A 21,777-nucleotide genomic window follows, 5' to 3' on the forward strand; every position below is an offset into this window, starting at 1 on the left:
CTCATTCCCCTTCCTCTTGCACTGGAGGGAAACTGAGGCCGGGAGAGGGGCGGGGCTTGCTTCCAGCCAGCAGAGTTGAGGGTTTCCCCTTCTCATTCACCCAGGCTCTTCCCAGCCCCCTTGAGGCCTGTACTGTGGCCCCATGGGCCTGAGCACCCCATCCTTGATCTCTTCTGGTGGAGTTCTGCCTCTCTCCCCCCTGGAGCCATGGTGGCAGGGATGGGGGCATGCCCCCACTTAGGTCATCACTGGCCTGGTGCCTCACCTCTGGAGAGCTGAGACCATCTCCACAGTGGCCCTGTTCCTTTGCCCGCAGCGGGGTCTCAGGACCCAGCACCCAGAGGCCAGAGTGGGTCCCTGACACTCTGTGGCCTCAGGCAAGTGTTGTCCCCTCTCTTGGTCCCTGCCAGAGAGAGCCTGGATGCTGGGGGCCCAGACAGGCAGAATCCACCTCTGCATGGACCCCCAGGGTGGCTCCATCTTGTCTCCCCTCACAGGCCAACCCCACCCCTGCCCAGCCAGGCTCTCTGGCCCTTTCATCTGTAGAGCCCCTGGTCCCTGGTTCCCAGCAGGTGCCAATTAGGGTGGCTCCTGCCCGGCCCCTGACTCAGGTGCTGCACGTCTGTGCTGTCTTTACCACGGACACGCCCACGGGCAGCTCAGTGGAGCACCTGTCACCTCCCCCTCCAGAGCCTGACCTCTTTGCAGAGTGTCTGAGGGGCTCTGTTGCCCAGGATGCCCCTCCAGGCTGCGGGAGCCAAGGTTCCCCCAGTTGGTGACTCACCCCAGTGGGTGAAATTGCCACCGGTGCTCCAGCCTCGGCCACTGTCCGAGGCACTGAATCACTTCCTTCCTTATAGAGCATCTGTCCCACAGCCCATCTGGCCCCTGCTGGCCCCTTGGGGCCCCAGTTGGGAATCTCTGATGGTCAGCTAAGGCCCTGGAGCAGTGGGCCTGGTGGGGAACAGCAGCCCTGAGCCACTGAGGTCGTGGGCTTGGGGCAGGATGTAAGGGTGCCAGCCCTCAAGGGCTGGGCTGCTGATGCAGGATTTGGGGTGTGAGGGGAGGGATGCTGGGAATCTGGAACCCTGGTTCTATACTGTGTCCCTTCGCCCCACTGAGTCCCGTCCAGTTCTGTCTTTAGTGGCGTGGAGCCTCCAGCCAGGACCGTGTGGCTGGTAAGGAATGGAGGGGTGGAAATGGGGGGGCTCCCCAGATCCTGTCTTGATGGATAAGCCATGACCACCCACCACCAGGCTTCTTTACCTCCTTCACGCCGATGGCTGCACTCTCCACTCACCAGACAGCTCCCTACATCCTCCCCCAGCTTTCTCCCAGCACAGGGCTTGGTCAGGAGTGGATATGCCTGACTGTCCTGCATCTGCAAACCCCTGTCCAGGAACCCCCCACCCAGCATCTGCATACCCCCACCCGGGACCCCCCCACTCTGCTCCTGACTGCACAGCCCTTCCAGAAAATGGCCCGTGCAGCATGACTGTGCTGGGTCTGAGCTCTAAGAGGGTGGAGGCTGGGCCTTCTGCTCTCCACTTCCCCATCATGCCCCTCACCCTCCATCTGTCCCAGCCTGTCCAAGCCCCTCTCCTTTCTTTTGAGGCTGGATATCAGGGCAGGGCCCACAGGTGATGGTGGGGGCCATGTAAGGGCAGAGAGTGGTGCAGGGACCATGCATCCAGCTTGGAGAAGCAAAGGTGTGGCCTTCGGAAAGGTTCCGGACCCCAGCTTTTGCTGGCTCTGTTTCCAGAAGCCCCACCCAGAACTGCTCTGCATGGGCCCAGTGAGGGTGAATATGGGCAACTTCCAGGCCTCGGCCAGTGAGCCTCTGGTTGGGGGAGTGTGTCTTGCCTCCTGGACAGACTGGGCTCCCAGAGCGCTCTGTGGGAGCTCGTACAGGGGCCCCCACACGAGGGCCACATCCCCAAACCCAGAGGGCAGGGCCCTGTAGCCAGCAGAGGAAGGTCTGCTGAGTGAAGCACGCCACGGATTTTTGTGGAAGTGGCTTGCAGCTAACTTAGTGGACATCCTGCTGCATCACTGACTTTTGTGGGGGCTCTGCCCACTGGGGCTGCGATGGTGCCCTGCTCACTACATTGCACAGGCCTTGCAGCAGGCAGGCCTCCTTCACCTTCTCTGCATCCCCACGGGAGCCTTCTGCCTGGGTCTAGTCCCCAGTTCCAGACCTCGGCACCACTGGCCGTGTCCTTCTTTCTTTGATGTGGCCATCCCTCTTACTTCTTCTGGAATTCTGGTCTCTGGAGGCCCCAGAAATCTCCAAGTGACACACCAACAGCCTCCTCCCAAGGCCTATGGCTGTCGCCCACACCAGAAGCCACCACCGATCCAACCCCCATTCCTTGCCAACCCACCAAGAAATCCAGCACAATTCATAGCATTTGGTTGTTTCTGCTTTTTTTTTTTGTCTTTTACTTCCCCAGTGTTTGAAACTCACAAGCTATAACTAAAATAATTTCTTTCATAGAAAGAAAAAGGAAAAAACAACAACACATCTGTTTGTCTAGCTCCAGTGTATGGTGGATATAGCAGCATTGGAAATAAAATTAAAACCCAAAACGTAAAATTCAAGGCAGAGGAAGATCGAGTCCTGCCGGGTGTGCAGGTCATCCCTGCCTCACCTGTCTCCTTCCCCTGCCTGGAAGGTGGGCCCTTGGGGACTGGGGCTGGAGACATTTCACAGTGGCAGAGGCTAAGCTGGTGTGGGCCCTGGCAGAGGGATCCAGCGGCCAGTCCTTCCTGGGCCAGGTGGATGAGTCAGAAGTGAGGGCTGAGTGCCAGTGAGACGCTCCATGATCGTGGCCAGTGTGACAGGTCTGGCTGTAGCAGGAGGACCCAGGTATCTGTCCTAATCACGAGGGCTGGGAGGGAAGACCACCCCTCTGGGGGCTGCGGGTCTAATGTGTTCAGCATGAGCGTGGCTCCTCCCGCCAAAACCTCTCACACAACCCAACTCCACCCCAAATGAGCCTCCAAGGCAGGATGATGGAGCTGGGGTGGTGCAGGCCAGTGACCCTGGGCAGACTTGGGGTCTGGGCTGTGGAAGAAGGAGGTGGGGGATGTACTGGAGGCCAAGAGGCCAAGAGGCAGGGCAGGGCTGGGCCTGGAGGAAAGGAGGCTGTGCCCCTCTCCTGTGGATGGGATGGGTGTAGGTGAGAGACCGAAGGAAGATGTGCAGGAGGGTCCCACAGTGGGATGTTCTGTCAGCCACAAAGTAGAGGGCACAGTTGACCAGGCTGAGAGTGGGCCTGGCCAACAGCAAGATCACTCATTGAGAAGAGTGCCTGAGTGTCTGATGTCAGCCAGGGCAGAGCCAGGTCTCAGGGCCCAGCGTTCTCCCCTCCTGCCACCAGGCCCCTGCCTCCCCCAGGCCCAGCTGGTTCCTGGGGCTGTGCAGGACATAGGCTTTCTCTGTAGGGTTCCTGGTCCGGATAGCTGGCAGATGCCAGGCCAGGGAGCAGGTGCCACAGGCCTCCGGGCACCCGAACCTTTCCAGAACGCCAGACTTGGAGGGCGGTCCCCAGGCTTCAGAGGAAGGGGTTGGGGGACAGGATGCCACCCCACGGGGTCTTGGCGGCTGTTGTACCAGAAGAACTACTCTACACAGAACGGGGGTGGACAGAACCTTACAGGTGAGCTCGGTTGGAGGAGGTGGCTGAATCCCCAGCTTGGGAGCCCCGCCCCCAGAGAGGGGCCTCCCCACCATCCTTGAGCTGCCCGGTCCCCCCGGAGCCCCGCCCCACCCAGGGAGGAGCCCAGCGCCCAGCGCGCCGCTACTTGCAGGTGTGCACGTCGTAGACGCGCGCGCACTCCTGGCAGCTCACGTAGCAGCACCAGTGGAAGACACAGTGACACTTCTCCCGGCGCCGCTCCGCGCGCGCGTTGTGGCCGCGGCCGCAGCACAGCAGGTCGCAGCCATCGATGCCCGGCGAGCTCACGTTGCAGGTGCGGTCTCGCGTGCCGAAGGAGCCGGTCTCGGGGTTGGGCTCGCAGAAGTTGGGCGAGGCTTCGTAGTAAACCAGGTCGCGCTCCGTGGGCACCTTGAAGTAGGTGTAGCGTGGCCGCAGCGTCTCCACCCAGCCGCGCGACTCGCGGTGCTTCTCCACTACCATCTCCGAGGCGCTGTCGTACTTGTCCTTTAGGAGGTCACCGATGGCCCGGAAGTCCGGCTGCGACCACCAGCAGGTCTTCACCTCGCAGCTGCCCGACAGCCCGTGGCACTTGCACTTGAGGTGCATGTGGCTGGCGATGGCCTGCAGGAGCGCAGGCAGAGAGGTGCGTCTGTGCAGGGCCATCTCCTGGTGCTCTTTGCCCGCAGTCCCCGCTCCCAGGCTCGCCTGGCAAACCCAGCCCACCTGCCTGCTCCACAAAGCGCCCGAGACTCCCAGGCGGAGCAGGTGCCCTCTCCGTGGGGCCGCAGTGCCATCCCCTTCCGTGTGCCTCCCCTGGCCGACCCGAGATCCCTGGGGGCAGGGTCTGGGAGCCACCCTGCTCTCTTCTCGGCTGGGTCTAAGTCTTCTGTATCTATGACAGAGTGAAGGAAGGCCCGGCTATAACCTGTGACAGTGTAAGTGCAGACATGCAGGAGGAAGGCGGTCATTCTCACCTGGAGAACCCAAGACTGAGGCCCAGAGAAGGTGTATTTGGATTGGTGTCAAGGTTGAGGGCTACCTGAGTGTGGATAATGGGGGTGGTTTGGGTTGAGCACCTTCAGGGCCCAGGAATTTGGGTGCTTGGACTGCAGGGGAGTGGGAAGAAGAGGAGGGAGGCAGTTCAGGGGACAAAGCTGTGGGGGCTTTGGGGGCCTCAGGGCAGACAGTGGGCAGGGCCTGGTCAAGGATGTATGTGCTTCTCCCTGTGGGCAGCAGGGAACCAACCACAGGTTCTCTTCCCTTCTCCCCTTCTCTTTTTGGGGGAAGAGGTGGGGGTGGGGTGAGTTAATCAGACCTAAGTCTTCCCTGTATGCTATGGTGGGCACCACCATCAGCAAGCCCCTGACATGTGGCTGATCCAAACTGAGAAGTGCCAAGAGTGCAAATCACGCTGGGTCACAGTTAAGGCCCCAGACTTCATATAAGAAGAGGACATAAAGTATCTCATACATGATTTTCATATTGATTGCATTATTGAAATGACAACATGTTGAATACAGTGGTTTAAATAAAATTTAGTATTAAAATGAATGTCAACTGTTTTTAAATGTGGCTACTAGAAAATTTATAACATATACGTGGCTCCCATTACACTCCTATTGGACGGTGCTGGGCTAAGGATACAGGTGGGTTCAGCATCCAAACCCTGCCTCCACCCTGTCTCCTTTTCCCTGCTGTTTGTTCAACTCTTCCCTTTTATATTGGCCCTTTCCTTCAGCATCTGTGAGTTGCCCCCAACACCCAGTCTATTTCTGACTAATCTCCATTCTCTTCTCTTCTGTGGCCAAGCTTTGCCAAAGAGGAGCAGCCACTTTCCACCTCTGCCTCCTCAGCCTCTTGTTGTTTTACTTTATCAAAGATACATACATGCACCTACTTCAAAGAGCCCAATGTTTCCTAAGTCTTGTTAAGAAAAACTGGAGATCTGCTCCCACTCTCACATAGCACTTTCCTGACCACCCAAGGTAGTGTCGTGTGCCTCTCACCAACCGCTAATAGAATGCTTGGGTGCTGCTCCTTGATTTCTCAGTGTTTGGCATTGTCTGTGGACCTCTCGCCACCCCACCACTCCGATGCACACTTTCTCAACCCTCTTCCTACCCTAAGAACTAAAGCATATTTCCAGTGAAATCAATATTTAGTGCTGATGGTGTTGGAACTATTACGTCTCATACTCAGTTGAGCCATGTGACGTTGTGATTGCTTTTCCTTTCCTACAAAACGTTTTGTTGTTGCTTTTTTAATGTAGGTATCATGGATTCAGTCTCAAGCTCTCCCTTAATTGTCTAAATAACTTCTTCAAGACATTCAAACACACCAAGTGTCCTATCTGTTTCATCTTGGAGACATCTTTTTGAGAGGCCTTCTGGTAAATTTTATGAAATGTGCATGTCTGGAAACAAATCTCTTTTACTTGGAAAGTTGACAAGATGACTTAGCTGGGTATAAAATTCTTGGCTAAACATTTTCCCTCACAGAATTCTGAAAGCAATGCTTTCTATTCTGGCATTCATGTTGTTCTTGGAAACTCTGATGCCATTTTGACTCCTGATACGTTGTGTGAACCTGACCTTCTCCTGGGAAGTTTGGAGGGCATGTCTGTGCTGTCTGCTTGATGTGGGTCTCCTTTTCTTGTGTCAGTCACTTCCTGGGCCTGTGTGGTCTGAAACCTGTGATCATCACTCCTGGAACCTTCCTGCCTTATTTCTGTGCCAACTTCCTCCTCTTCTTGTTTATCACTGTCTCTCTTGGACAGAACCTCCATATTTTCCATTCTTTCCTATTTTCCTTCTCTTTGTCTTTTTTCCCTCTACTTTGTGGAAAGGTGTCTCAACTATTCCAACCTTTCTGCTGAGAGTTTTGCTTCTACTGTCCTATTTTTAGTTTCTAAGAGCTCTTCCACCCCACCGCACCCATTTTCTCCGAATGTTCTCTTAAATTAATATCCTGTTCCAATTTCATGTGTGTTCTCTTATCTCTCTGGGGATAGTGTTTGTTTTTTGACATTTTCATCTTTCTTTCCAATGTCTCTTTTCCATTAAGTGTGGATCTCGTTTCTTTGGTTTGGTCTTTGTGGTTGCTGGAGGCTTCCTTGGGTGTTGAGTGGTCTTTGGGTGTCCACTTATATTTAAAAGTGGGGCACTAAAAATCTTGTTGGAAGCTCCTGTGCCTGGAGTCAACTTGGATCCTTGCCCCAGAGGGACCTGGCTGCATTGTTTCATTGGAAAACTCCCTGGTCAGTATCTTTAAGTCTTTTCTCTTGGGTTCATTGGATTTCCAGGGGGAGAACCTTCCATTCTGCCTTGAGGATGATCAAGCTTCACTGCAGCATTAGGATATTAGGAAGAGAAATACATATGTAGATAGACTATTTTCACTTGGATGGTCTTACCCTCAGCTGTGCTGGGGCCTCGCAGTCCAGACACCCGTTTTACACTTTTTAGAGAATAAGCCTGCAAACTTCTGGGAAATGAGGGGTGTTGCCTGGATGCAAGGAGTTGGACAAAAGAGATGGTATGTTAAAAAGGGCTTTTAAAAATTGACTTTTCAACCAATCTTCCTGTTTTCAGCCTCATATTTATCTCTGCTTCTCAAGATTCCTGATACTATTAATTCCTGGGTTGGTTCTCAGATTTCTCCTCTACTGGCTTAAAACTCATCTTTCTTGGGTCTACTAAGACACTGAGTATTTGTCTATCTGCTCTTTAGCTTTCAAAGTTTTTTTGCATTGTCACCTCTTCTGTTTTGCATGTTCTCAAGAATCTATTTGTTTTAAAATTCATTCATTGTCATTTTAGTTGGTGTCTAGGAGGGTGCAGAAGGGAAACGCTTGTTTTTGCTTTGTCATCTTTAACTGGAAATCCCCATTCATTCTTCAGTTCTACAGTTTCTATGTAATTCTTTCCCTAATCTATTATATTATTTTTCTAATTTCCAGTTCCCTGCTGAAATGTTCAAACTTGCATTTTAACTTTGTGAATGTAAGTGAGCATATTTTTTTCTGATAACCTGTTTCTAATCATTCCAGTATTTGGAGTCTTGTTTTTGTTGTTTTTGCTGATTACCACTCATTCATTGTGTCCTCAGCTCATGTGACAGGTTACCTTTGCTTTGTGTTTGAAAGGTTATTTGTAGAAACAATTTCTGCCTAGTTTAAGTTATTTTACTCCAAAGAGGATTTGTATGCTTTTCCCAGGTGTGTGGGGATACCAGCATTTGGGATTATGTTAATCCATTCTCAAGTTTTGAGATTTTCCTAGCCTGCATATGCGTACAGGGTTGGTCTACTTCTGTTTTTCCTTTGCTCCTTAGGGTCCCAGCCTAAACTGAGGAGTGATTTCCTAGAGAGACCACCCTTGGTGGGCTCCTTAGCTCTGTAAGGCCACCGGAAGTGAAGCTCAGCATATGCATTTTCTTCCACATTGGCAAATGACCCCTGGACAAAAATTACCCCAGATACCAGGCTCAGACTCCTGCTTTCTCCTAGACTTGGGACTGCTACTTCCTCATTCTATAGTTAGTTATTTGACACTTAAAAATCATTTTATGGAAGTGTACTATACATACAAAAATGTATATAGGTCATTAGCCAAAATATGACAAAATTTCACCAATCACCAGCTCCTTGGAAACTCCCATCATGCTCTCTTCCAGTTGTCCTCCCCCTCTTTAGGGCACCGATTCTGACCACATTTCCTTGGTGACTAATCATATTGAACACCTTTCCATATATTTATTGGCTATTTCCATATTTTGTTTTGTGAAGTGGCTTTCCATTTTATGGCCAACTTTTCTATTGGGTTATCTGTCTTTTTCCTATTAATTTGTAGCATTCTTTTTATATTATAGCTTCGTATATTTTTTGGAGATATATCATCTCCTCCTGTGTGGGTTGCCATTTTAGGTTCATGGTGATGTCTTTTTATGGATAGATGTTCTTAGTACAGTCCACATTATTATATTTTTCTTTCATTTTTCTTTGGCCTGTTTAAGAAATCTTTGCCTACCCCAAGGTTACAAAGATGTTCTCCTATGTTTTCTTTTACACTTTTTTTTAACTTTCCCATTTGGGTTTGTAATTGATTTTATATATGGTGTGAGGTAGGGGTCAAGGTTACTTTTTTCCGTATTGTTATTCAATTGACTGAGCACCATTTATTGAAAAGCCCATTTCCCCCTCTGCACTGCACTATCTTCCCTGTGATGAATCAGGTAACTGTATACAGGTAAACATTCTATACTTTCAACAAAGCACTTTTTATATTCCATCCTGCATTTGTACTTGTCTTCAGCAGGAAGATGAGTTTGAGTCACCTTGTTCCCATTGTTGGAAGTTGAATGTCTCTGTTCACTCTTCAGTCCTCTGCCATCCTGTGGTTCCACTGGACAAAGCCAGCGCCATCTTTGTGTTGCTAAATCTACTGGACACCTCTTGGTCCCTACGTCACTTCTCATTAGCAGTCAGTCCTCAATCAGTCCCCAGTGACCTTCTGACCCAGTCCTTTTTAACAGGGCTCAGAAAGCCCTTCACAGTTTGGTCCCTGCCAGCTTCTCCATACCCCAAATTCTCTTTCTTCCTCTGTTCTATACATTCTACCCAGACTAACTGACCTGCACCCTCACCTCTGGGCAGCCCAGAGGCTCCCCTGGTCTCCTCTACCTAAACAACTGCCATCACTCTGCATGTCCCCACTTACCTCCCTTGCCACAGAAGTCTTTCTTGAGACTTCAGACTGGGTCTGGACCCTCTGCTGTTTCAGGTCACCATGTTTGTGCATTTCCTCATCACAGAACTTCCCACCCTGTGCTACAGCCACCTGGCTGTCTCTCACCCTGGATGTGCAGGAGCTCCTGCAAGGCAGGCCTTTATCCCATCCTCCTTCCTTGTCACCCCAACTCCAAAGATGGACTTGCCATTCTGTGGGAATACCCTGTCCAGGTATATACCCTCCACAAGGAACTGGACAGTGCTTTGTTTCAGACAGCCCTGGGCAGGAGGTGAGCAGACAGATAGCCCGCACACAGCCTGCCATCCTGTTCCCTACCAGGCTACACTCCTCAAGGGACTAGGGCACACACCCTGCTCAGGAAACTTCTATTTCCTGGACACCCACAGGGGCCCACCGAAGCACCCCCAGGACACACAGTGCCATGGTCAAAGTCCCCCAACACCCCAGAATGCATAGGGCAGTGGTCAGAGGCCTCCGGCCCCGTGCAACCCCCCGGATGTTCAGGGCTGTGGTCGGAAGGCCCCCAGGTGCACCCAGAAGACAGGCAGAGCCATGGTTAGAGGGACCCCGGGTACATCCCCCAGGACACGCGGGGCCGCGGACGTACCTGGCGCCCGGCCTCATTGTTGTGACGGTTCATAGCGGAGCGGGCATCTGGCCTGTTCTCCCGAGCGTCCGCAAACTCCCTAGACACCATTCCACCGAACTCAATGTCCTCGCTGCAGCCGCCCCACTTCCAGCCTTCTCCCGGTGAGCTCTGGTGGCGGCTGCTGCATCCGCAGATGGCGGCAGAGCCTTCGGCACAAGAGCGCGTCACCGCGAAGGCCACGCCCGCCGCAGCGATGGCATGCACGAAGGCGGACTCACGGGTAGCTGTGGAGAGAGGCCGGCCATGGGCAAGGGGCGGCCTGGGAAGGCGGGGGCCGGGGTTGTGTGTGGGTCAGGGCTGGGGCGAGAGGGATGCGTGTCCCCAGAGGACCAAAGGAAGAGGGAGAGAGTTCCCTAACGAAATTCCACAGAGGGCCCAAGAAGAGATGCTGGACGTTAATCGCCATGGGGAAGCACAGGGACGGCTGTGATCAGATCACAGCGAGTGCTGGAAAGAACCGTGAGCACTGCTGGCTGGAGGGAAACTGGGGCCGCCCCTTGGAAAGCGGTTTGGCAGCTTCTAAAAAACACACTTACCGCATGACCTGGCCATCACCTCCCAGGTATTTACCTCGGAGGAAGCCCACATCCACGCAAAGAACAGCAAGCAAGTGTCAGGGCAGCTTTATTTGTAACACCCCCTAACTGGCAGCTTCCAGATGTCCATCAACAGGTGAATGGATAAAAATTGGCATAAGATAAATAAGTCCTGGGATGTAATGTACAAGGTGGTAACTAGTGAACAATACTGTATTGTACATCTGAAAGTTGCTAAGACAGATCTTAAATGTTATCACCACACACACAGAAATAGTCGCTGTGTGCTAATGGATGTTAACTAGACTTATTGTGGTGATCATTTCACAATATATCCACATATTAATCATTATGTTGTACACCTGAAACTAATATAACGTATATGTCAATTATATCTTCATAAAAAAATTGTGGCATTTCTATAAAATTGAATTCTATTTAGCAGTAACTGGAAAAAGAGCACAATGCTTCTCACAATAATCATGCTGACTGATAAAAGGTCACCCCGACAGCCAGGTGCAGTCCCCCTGCCCAGACTTCCTGGTCAGAGCACAGAGTGTGGCTCCTGGCCACCATGCTGCCCCCTGTGCTGATACTCTGCCTGCACTTCTTTCCTTTCCTCCGCCCCAGACTCCAAGTACCCGGAGGCCCATGGCTTCCCGGTGCACAGCTCCCCCTGTGCTGGCTCCACACGCTTGGGCCTGGGGACGCTGAGGGCTGCCTGATGCCCGCCAGGTAATGGCCTCCAGGCCCCCATTAACCCAGGAGTTGGTACTGGAGCTGCCTGGGCCCATACATGCAGCCTCCTGCTTTCACACATGAGGAAACTGAGTCAGAAACTGAGGCATTAGTTTTGCAGAAAAGCAGTAGGGGAGGGCTGGAGCTTGGGAAAAAGAAACCAGTGAGGCAACAGGATCAGACAGAGGTCTGTGCAGGGGTCCAGGGAGGCCCACCTGGACTTCACTGGGTAGGGGAGGCCTAGCCTATCCCTGGTAGACAGAAATCTGAGCAGCTGGTCTCCAAAGATAGGCAGGAAGCAGGCATGAGAGAAAGCAGGGGCCAGGGGTATTCTGCTGGGCTGTCAGGACAAGAGGGAAGCACAGGGCATGTTGGGGGCAGCCTGGCCTTGCAGAGGCCAGACTCCCAGATGGGCTTTTCCTGATGGGATGAATGCATCCCCTCCTGGGTGTGTGCATTTAGATCCTCTCTGCCTGAAGGCTGGGGATGGGGCGTGGGGCTGCCCTCCTCAGCTCACCATTCCACATGCGTGTATGGAGCCCCTGCTGTGTGCCAAGCCCTGCTGGAGAAACAAATGGATGGCTTCAAGGAGTTTAACTGCCACTAGCAGGAATTTTAAAACAGCTAAAAACTCTCTGGGCGTTGGAGCCCAGTACGCCTGCGGCTGAACCCTGGCTTGGCTCTGATCGCTGGTGTGCCCTTAGGTGTCTCTGCTGCCCTCATGTGGGGTCCTGCACCCCACCTTTCCTGTCTTTCCTCAGGTCTTGAGTTGGCAGGAGGGAGAAGGGAGCAGGAGAGATGTGGGAACAGAACTGACCGTGGCCCTGGGCCAGGGCCCTATTGTGTACTCCCCGCCGCCCTCCTCCAGCTGCACCAGGGCAGAGGCCCCCGGCAGGCCTGGACCCTGCTGGGCTCTCAATGGCATGGGAGAGTAATCAGGGAGTGCTGCTGTCTCCTCCTCTCACCTTAATGCCCAGGAGGCTCTTGTCCTAGGCGGGGGGGACTGGCAGGTAGGCTCCACCCTGAAGAGTGAGCAGGGGTTTTGGGCTGCTCCCAGGTTTGTAACTGAGCATGGGTGTCCCAAGCCTCGTTCGTGCACACACTCAGACTCACCCACCCGGCTTCATTCATATCCACACACACCTGCCACTGAAAAAAGCACATTTTCTCTGATACTAAGAATATATAGATGGAATGTGTTGGAGGAAGTGCCCCTTGCATGAACCTCCGCTGGCCCCCTGGCCCCACCCACAGCAAGCATGCCTGCTTTTGGCGACTCTTTTCGTGAATTTAGTAACATTTCCTTATAGCCCTGTGTGGGCCCTGGCCACTCTGCATCCTGCCTGGGCTTGACCAGAGTGGGGCTGCACTCTCACTGCTTTTGGGAAGCTCTGGGCCGCACACCCAGACACAAACCTGCAAGGCCTCCCCCCCGCCAGCTTGGGAATGCCCCACACTGAAGGCTGCTCCAGCCTCCCCCAGGGGCGGGGTCCATCCTGCCTGTCTTGGGGAGTCGAGCTCTCAGCATCTCCCATCTTGACCAGAAGGGGCTCCAGGTTGGGATCCGAACCCCAGCCTCCAGCTTCCTCCCCCCTCAATATGTGTGTGCCACACATACACAGACACATGGACACACACACACAAACATGCATGCACACATATGTGCAAACAGACACACAGACCCATAGGAACGCACATACAGACACACAAACACACATGTGCACATATACATATACACACACAGGCCACTGGTGCGGTGCTTTGTCCAACGCCCATCTGGCCCTGCCTGGCCCCTCTCGAGTTCTTGATGCTGTGTTCTTGCTTGACCCACACACAGGCCAACTCCTGTTCACGTGCTGTCCTCCCGCCCTGTTGTCCGTGACCTGGCCTCCAGCCACATGAAGCTACTGTCCTTCCCTCAGGCTCTTTCCAGCTGCTCCTCTGCTCATGCAACTCACGCCCCCTCCCCACTCTTTGAGGCACAGGACAAGATCCTGTGGCCATGCAGTCAGGGCGTGGTCCTCTCTCGGCCGGCAGCCTTCTGGCTCCCAGGTACCGAGGGAGCTCCCTCTTACACTGCTTGGTCTGGAAGCCCCTAAGGCGGGAACTGTGTCCTGTTCACCTTTTGTTTCCAATCCAGACACAAAGTGGTCCCACAGATGGTTGTTGGGGAGCAAGGGCCTGGCCTGAGGAGAGGGCAGGAGCCCTGGGCTGGGGCAGGGCATCCAGCAGTGTCTGAGCCCACCTGGGCAGGCCCACCCTGTGGGGCCCAACTCTCTGCCCCTCCCCACTCAGCTTGTCCTTGAAAGGATCCAGGACAGCTCCCCTCACCATGCTCTTTCTCAAATACCAGCCAGGCAGCTGCCTCCCCAGGATTCATGCAGCCCTGCCCTATCTTCCTTACATAATACAACCCATCAGTTCACAGGCTTTGTGCTGGCCCAAGGCACCTGAGTGAATAAACGCCAGCATGTGCTCCACCCTCTTTCCCCTCCTGTCCCCGCACTTAGCAGAGCTCCTGCACTTTTTTTTCTTCTCAAGGTCTCAGGCTGCCTCCTCTGCACTCCTCAGGCAGCGGGCTCTCAGCTCTCAGCGCCTGACAGCCTCACCACTCCAGGGCCTGGCCAGGTGCCTTCTCTTCCACCTGTGCTGCTTGGGTTAGGGGCTGTTGTAGGCTCCCTGGGGACCAGCTTTCCTAGCCGCCCCTCCCACAGCAGCTTTGGGGCCCAGGGCTGAGCCAGTCCTGGTATTCCTGGGACTCTCTGCACACAGCCTGGTGCCTCTCCCACTGCACCCTTCTACTCTCCTCTCCGCTTGCTGGGGCCCCCACTGGACCTTCTCAGGGTTTTCAAGGTCTGAATACCCTCCCCCAGCCTTTCGGAGCCTGCTTTCCAGCCCAGGAGGAGCTTAGCTCTGCTCTGCCTCTGCCCCTCTGCCAGCCACCCCCCCACCCTCTCCTCTGGAGATAAGGGGAGAGCAAGCAGGGGCCTTGGCCCTGTCCTCGACAAGGGCTTGGGGATCCCTGCTTATCAACCTCAGGCAAACAGCCCACGGCTGCCAGACACACTTGAGGGGAAGGGTGTGTCAGGTGGAGGGGGGTTGAACTCATTCCTGCCCAGTTCTGTCACCAGCTAGCTGTGCAACCCTCCATATGTCTGTCTCCCCCCCACCCCGCCCCCCGTGAGCCTCAACTTCCTCTTTTGCCAGATGAGGAGGGGGTTTCTCCTCAGGTAAAGTTCCGACAGCTGAGGACGCCATGGAGTGACCTTCAATTTGCTCATGGAAGAAAGAATCCTCTGCTTCATGTTTCAGGAAAAACGTGATTAAATTCGTTCTGACAAAGAAAATCCACTTTAAAAGTAAAGATACAGGCCTGAGCAGTTTTCCGAGATACTGATCCAGCACCAAGAAAACCTGTGACTCTGTGCTGGAGAAACTTGGCAGGCCCCCCTCTCAGGAGGGCTCGAGGTGACTGTCAGCCGCCATGGGACAGACAGATGCCACACACCTCTGAGATGGTGCTCTGAGGACACCCCATTGCCTTCAAGGCGTTCTCATCAAAGATGCGCAACCTTCATCCACCGTTGGGAGAGGACAGACAAACCCAGACACCTGAGCCGGCTCCTGCCGGCCTTAAGGGCATGAAGAACGAGGACCAGGATAAAATCCTGGACAGAAAAGGGACATTGGAGGAAAAACGTGTGAAATCTGGGTAAAGTCTGGCGTTTAGTTAATGGTGATAAAACTTAGTTTTGACGTATGCATCTGGGTTTGTGCATCAGCCCTGGGAGAGGCCTGAGAAGGGATCCAGACTCACTCCTGCAATGTTTCTGTAAGCGGAAAACTATTTTCAGAGAAAAAGTTAAAATGCACCCTGAGGCCATGTGGAAGGAAGACTGCCCAGAATGCCTAGGTGGTTTTAACCTAGGGGTCATGGGGGCTTCTGGGGGTTCATAGCCTTCCTGAAACCATGAGTAAGAACAACAACACATGTCTGGAAACTCATGCATTTTTCTGGATAGGGAACCGTTGTCTTGATCAGATTTCACAGGGGTTTGAAACAGGAAGGTCATGACTCACTGGCTGGAGTAGCCTCAGTTTACGAAGAAGTGGTGACAGGGCTCACCTGAGGTCGTGGGTAGGGAGGGTTTGGAGCCCAGCATCCACCCCAGTCACAGCAAAGTTCTTATCCACAGACAGTGCCTTCTGTTTACACGACAGAGTGGCTCCAGATGGGGAGGGCAGCCAGTCTGCCTGGGAAGGAACCTCCTTTACCAGCAAAATGAAGAATCCCACTGGGCTGTCAAGGGAGGAGGAGGAGGAGACACAGGCTACTGGGGGGTGTTTAAGGACCAATGCTACCGGTTTGCCATGTCTCTGGGGTGGAGCCTGGATGAACTTCTTGAGCTACCTCAGGCTTGCTCTGTTCAGTCCCAAAACTCACTCCCACACTGCGATCAGGCTGGGAAAAGGCAGAAGAGAGGGAATTGTATGACATTCTGTAAGACAAGCATCTTCCACCAGAAAAGCCATCTTCCCAGAGACTTGATGTGTCTCGTTAGCAATTATTTATTGAGTTCATGTAAAATACCAATGATCTTCCTTCCACCTATCTCCTATCCATCCTTCTATCCATGCATCTGCAACCTAGCCATTCACTCATTCATCCACCATGGATCCATCGATCCATCCACCATCCATCCATCCACCATCTATTCATCCACCCATCTATCCATCCATCCACCTACTATCTATCTATCTATCTATCTATCTATCTATCTATCATCTATCTATCCATCCACCATACATACATCCATTCATCCATCCATCCAGGACTTGAGATACTATAATGAGCCATACTCAGAACCAGGAACTGAGATGAGTAACATGCAAGGTTCCATTTTTAAAAACAAAGGTAAGAAATCTGCAAGAAAGTGGATTGCTGTTCCATGTGATTAAATTTCTAGCAACCCAGGCTTTCAAAAGTTGCAAGAGCTACCTATCCCAGTGGTAATTAAGCAGAAGCTGGAAGACCCACTGTCAGATGGAGAGAATCTTTGCACTGGGGAAGAGGAGGGTGAATCAGAGGAATCCTTCCATACCTTTAGTAGGAGACTCTACTGTTGCAAATCAGGTTATTTGCTTTGGACTGTGCAGAGTCATCTGCCTTTGAGAGCTTATAGTTCATGAAAGAGAGAGTAGGGGGAACAAGAACATACAGTAGGCTTGGCAACATGAGCTTTGGGGCAGGCCTGGGATGGGTGGATGGATGGTTGATGGATGGTAGATATATGGTAGATGCATGGTAGAAGGTTAGGTAGACGGACAGATGGTTTAGTGGATGGTGCAGAGAGGGTAGATGGATGGGTGGATGGTTGGACAGGTGGATAAAGGGTGGTGGATGGTGAATGGTGGAAGAATGGTAGATGATGGATGGTGGTTGTATGGTGGATGGATAGATGGATGGTTGATGATGAATGGGTGGATGGATGCATGCATGGATGGATGGATGGGTGGATAGATGATAGGTGGATGATGGATGAATGGGGAGAGTCTGGTGTAGGTGAGGGAGTTCTGTGTGGTGAGACCTTGGCATCTGGAGGAGGGCCGGAAGAGATGCCTGGTGTGGCCCATCACAACCGAGGCCAGTGCAGCCCTAGGTGCGAGGAGCCAAGTGTCACCTGTGAGATGGGTTTTGCGGTTACTTCGCCTCCTAGAACTTAAAAGGGATCTTTATTCCCTGTTTCCAGGTTTGGATTTCAGGGGCTTGTCAAGCACCCTGGTTCATTTGGGGACTGAAAGAGGACTGCCAAGTGTTGTTATCTTTTCGTGAGAGGGCAAAACATACAAAAAATGACTATCATAATTTCAGAAAAGGACCTTTTAACATAAAAAAGGTTATATTTCTGAAGTTCTACATGTTGAAGAAAGTTCCAAAAAATCATTCCAAGGGCCTGTCTTTCACATTTCACCGTGAAGCTGGTCAGTTGGCAATAATTTATTGAGCACCAACTGTGTTCTCAGTGGAGAAGGCCACAGCCTCGTCCATGAGCTGACCTTCCTGCGGGGAGGTCACTCAGGAGGTCCTTTCAACCAGAGTGATAGCAAAGCACAGCCTGGAGTTCGCCTAGCCTTGGGCCAGAATCCTTTATCACTGATGAGGGAACTGGCTCAGACAGGAAGAGGGGCACTCTGCTCAGCCCCAGCGACATGCGACGTGCAGAGGCTCAGAGTGGGTCAGCCACTGGCCCCAGGCTGCACAGCAAGGAATGCAGAGCCCAGACAGAAGGTCCCAGGAGAGGCTCCTGAAACCCCAGCAAGGGGTCCTGAGACTCCAACAGCCTGTTTCTATGGCTGAAGCTCGAGGAGAAGGAAAGGAGGTCCCACCTGCACTGCTGGGACCACACCCACTGCCATGGTGGGATAGGGGGACGCCCGCCTGTACTCTTCAGGGAGGGAAAGGCTGTGGGGACTAGATGAGAAGGTGGGGAGAGCCCGGAGCTCCTGGGATAAGCCCACTGGCCCAAGGAGACACTGGAGTGGCCTTTCTGAGGGACAAAGGTCACCCCAGGCAGTGGAGGTTCCTAGAAGGAGACTGGTTCAAACATGACCTATGAACAGTAAGATGGAGCTCCCAGGACATTCTGTCTATGGGGAACACCAGGTGGGCTCCTCAGGAAGCTCTTCAGGGACATGGTCACCTAGGCCATGCATCACTACAGGCCCACCAGTGAGCTAGGGGCCACATTTTTGGGGGCATCTATATTTGTACCTGGTCCCATGTGATCCCCATGTCTCCCCGGGCTAAGCCTCCACGTTCCATTACAGCCTCAGATTTGTAAACTCCCTCTTCTGGATGGTGGCCGGGCCCAGCAGGTGTGTAGGAGGGCAGGAGCTCACTGTGTGTGTGTGTATGTGAGGAGGGTGTCTCTGACATACCCCCCTAGCCCTGGGCCCGCATGGTGGGCTGCATGTCTCTGTCTTGGTCAGTATGTGAAGCCAGACCCTCCAGTCACCGGCCTCTAGGGCCTGGGTGTTGTCACCTGGTGCCTGGACAGGGACTCAGCCAAAGGCAAGGTGGGGTATGACCTCCCTGGGAGCTGCAGGACTTGCCCTGTCAGAGTCTCCTCCTGGCTGACCTCCTTCCTCACCTGGGTGCAGCCCCCCAGGCTCCTGGTTTCCATCTGTCCTTTGGACAGTGCTAAACTTCAGGCCTCGTGGGGGCCTCTGTGGGTCACTCTACCTCTGCCTGTCCATAGAGAATCGCTGGTGGATCACAGAGACAGACAACTGGGGTGTCCTCAACCACAGTGCACCCCCAGCACACACACAAGGCCCCGGCCTCCCTCTCCAGGCCTCCCACCCTTCCGGGTGTCATGGGGCCATACAAGGCTCTGCCCACCTGGCAGGTGAGGGGCAGAGGGCACTCCTGGAGCCTTCAGTGGGTTGGCACCTCTCCCCTCACCAGTGCCCTAAGAGGAGGGAGGGACTATGGCCCTGCTGGAAGAGGGCTGGCCTGCGCCCCCTCCTCCCCAACGCCTACCTTTCCTGGTTCCAGAGTAAGCTAGGCAGCCGGGTGGGGGTGGGGGGGTCACGATGGCATCTGGTAATCCTGCATCCCGACGGAGCCACCTGAGAGCGGAATGCGGCTGGCGCCCCACTGTGGCCACGGCCCCTGACACCGCCCTGTCGGCAGCACGGCCGGCGTCCTGATTACCTGCTGGGGCTAATGAATCTGGCTTTGTGAGCCACTGTCACGCCGCGTTAGGCCCACAATGGCCGGCGATATTTTATATGAATTTCCCCCTCGTCGGCGATTAGGCCATAGCAAGCTGGTCATAGCAACCGCAAGGTATGCGCGGGGACCACTGTTCACACGCCGAACACGGCCCTTGGGCGTGTGAATCCAGCAGCATTTTCACTTCTCTCTGTGCTTAATCTTGTCGTCCTGGCGGGCACATTGTGCTCGGAGCCAGCCCAGCGGGGTGTCGCCTGGCTTCTCTGGCGCCTTCACCTCCTCCCACTGGGGAGAGTTAATGATATACAGGGAGAACCCCCCCCCACACACACACACACCAAACACTTTTCGATGGGGGTCAGGGGTCGCAACCTGTACTGGGGACACCGGTCCCCCCAATGTCCTCCTCTCCAACCTCTCCTGAGCCCTGTGCTCAGCCTTCACCTGTACCCGGCCCTCCCACAGAGGCGGCAGACCACCCCGTGGATCTTCGCCCAGAAGGGGCTCTGCCAGGGAGAGGACAGGCTGTGCTATCCCCCTCCTGCTCCTCCCCAGCCCAGCCCCCCAAGGAGAACAGGAAAGATTCAGGGGGCTTATGCCAGGGCCAGCCAAGGGCACAGGCAGGTGGCTAAGAAGTTGGGGACAGGCACCTGCCTGCTGAGAACTTGACTGACCACACAGACCTTGCCTGAGGAGCTCGTGGGTCCTAGGTTGCTGATCAGGAATCTGACAAGACAGGCTTCTGGCCCTGCTTGCACGCAGGGCATCGAGCGCATGGATGGACAGAGCCCAGTGCCCAAGGTCATGGGACGATGCAGCTGGGGGCTGCTCCTCACCCTGGACAACTCACCCCTAAAGGACCCTTCCATTGTTCTCAGGTGAAATGCCCTACCCGCTGGGAGCTCAACTTCCCTCAACGCCATGTGGCACACACGCCTGGACCTTGGGCCAACCACGTTCAGCTGTGCTCCCCAGGGGCATGGCCTGGCTGTCCCTCCTTCAGGGTGTCTGCTGAGGACCTGCCTTCTGTGCCCCGTGGCCTCCCTACCCCTTCACTTTGTGAGGTCAAGACAGGGTGTTGTTGTCCAGCTCTGGGGAAAGCAGGCCCTCCAGGTGCCTAGGGGCCCGCCCGGGGCAGGGGACAGATAAGCAACAATCCCGCATCAGCCTCGTGCACTCAAAATTCTTCAAATGCTTTCTGCCCTATGATGCAGGTTAAGTGGCCCTGCTGCCTTCGAAGCAGGAGAGGGGCACTTGTTCCAAGCTGGGGCTCACTTCTGGTCCCCAATTCCACCTTCTGAGCCAGCAGATTCTGGGGGTCCAGCCCCAAGCCAGGCACGTGGCAGAAAGAGTGCATGTGTGTGCGTGCGCTGGAAGTAGGAGCTATGAGCACATGCTCTTCCCCTCCTATCTTCACACACACCACACACACACGTGCTCACACTCACACACGTTCCCACATACATGCACACATGCCCACACAGGGCTGGGCCCCTCTCCTCAGTTGGCCAGGCGGACGGTGTCAAGTTCTGTTCAACGAGGCCGCCTCAGCAGGGGTGGCCAGGCACCCTGTAGACCCCGCCACAAAGCCTGGGTGACCTCTGACATGATTAGGATTGCCCTGACCCTAATCCAATCAGATTGATTAAAGTGAGCACAGCCAGGGGCAGGTGGGGGCCTCTGCCATGGCCTCCTGAAGCTGGCCTCTCTCTGGGGCACCTGGCGGGCTGCTTCCTCCTGGCCTTTAGGCCACAATCATGGGGCCATTTCTCAGCCCCATGGTGGACAAGGGGCAGAGGGGGCTTTCTCTGTCCCATTTAGACCAAGTGGTGAGGGGTAGAGGCTGAAGCAATTGTCATCCAATAGAAAAGGGAGGAGGTAGGATATGTGAGAGGGAAGAGGGGAGGGAGAGGCTGGACAGGGGAGCCGGAAAGAGCAAGGGACAGAGACAGGAGCGCAGCTGTGGGGGGAGTGGATGTGGGGGAATAGGCATGGGGGAGACTGGACGCGGGGCGGGGGGGAGTGCACATGGGGGAGAGTGGATGCGAGTGCACAGGGTGCTGCGTCACTGAGGCCACACTAGTGTCCCGGAGGCCTGCTGGCATCTAGACTTCCCAGGAGAAGCTTTTGAGGAAGTTAGGGTGTGCAAAGCCGGTGGCTGGTCTGCTCCTCAGTCTGTGCCTGTGTATCTGTTCTTCCCTGGAGAGCCCTTACTGATGTCACATGGTCTAAGCCATCCCCAGGAGTCCTGGTCCAGCCCTCATCTTGCCTTAGTTTCCTCACTTGTAACATGGCTCTGGCTCATCTTATGGGTGTGAGAATTCAATCTGCTGCGTGGTGTAAAACACTGAGCACTCTGCTGGGAAGCACCGCATACATGTTGTAAAGAAAGAGAAAACCCTCTGAGACCAGCTCAGGTGCCACCGTCCACGAGAAGTCCACTCACATGGGGATACCCAGATCTATACCTCTTCTTTCAGTCATCTGCTGAGCACCTACTATGCATCAGCACTCCTTACTAAGCACCTACTATGTGTGAGCACACACCTCGGAGCTGCTCCATGCACCTGCCATGCACCTGCTATGCGTGGGGGAAGCACACCAGACCCCTGAGCACCCGCAGGGCCTGGATGTTTTCTGGGAAAGGGATTGCGTTAGGGGGGTGTGGGTGGAGCCAAGACACACGGAGCCACCCCAGGTAGGA

At 54.1% G+C, this 21,777-nt stretch overlaps 1 protein-coding gene across 1 annotated transcript in view; it reads right to left on the reverse strand.

Annotated features, from left to right (window-relative positions):
* Positions 1–2,556: 2,556 nt before the first annotated feature.
* WNT3A (Wnt family member 3A) overlaps positions 2,557–21,777 on the reverse strand; it is a 39,918-nt gene continuing 20,697 nt past the window's right edge. Inside the window, exons 3-4 of the mRNA XM_033095806.1 lie at positions 10,020–10,285; positions 2,557–4,283 (exon numbers count right to left, since the gene is read on the reverse strand). Coding sequence (XP_032951697.1) covers positions 3,804–4,283; positions 10,020–10,285 — 746 coding nt within the window. The 3' untranslated portion in view covers positions 2,557–3,803. The remainder of the gene's footprint in view (positions 4,284–10,019; positions 10,286–21,777) is intronic.

Source organism: Rhinolophus ferrumequinum, chromosome 24, assembly GCF_004115265.2.
Source record: "Rhinolophus ferrumequinum isolate MPI-CBG mRhiFer1 chromosome 24, mRhiFer1_v1.p, whole genome shotgun sequence".
NCBI classification, from domain to species: domain Eukaryota; kingdom Metazoa; phylum Chordata; class Mammalia; order Chiroptera; family Rhinolophidae; genus Rhinolophus; species Rhinolophus ferrumequinum.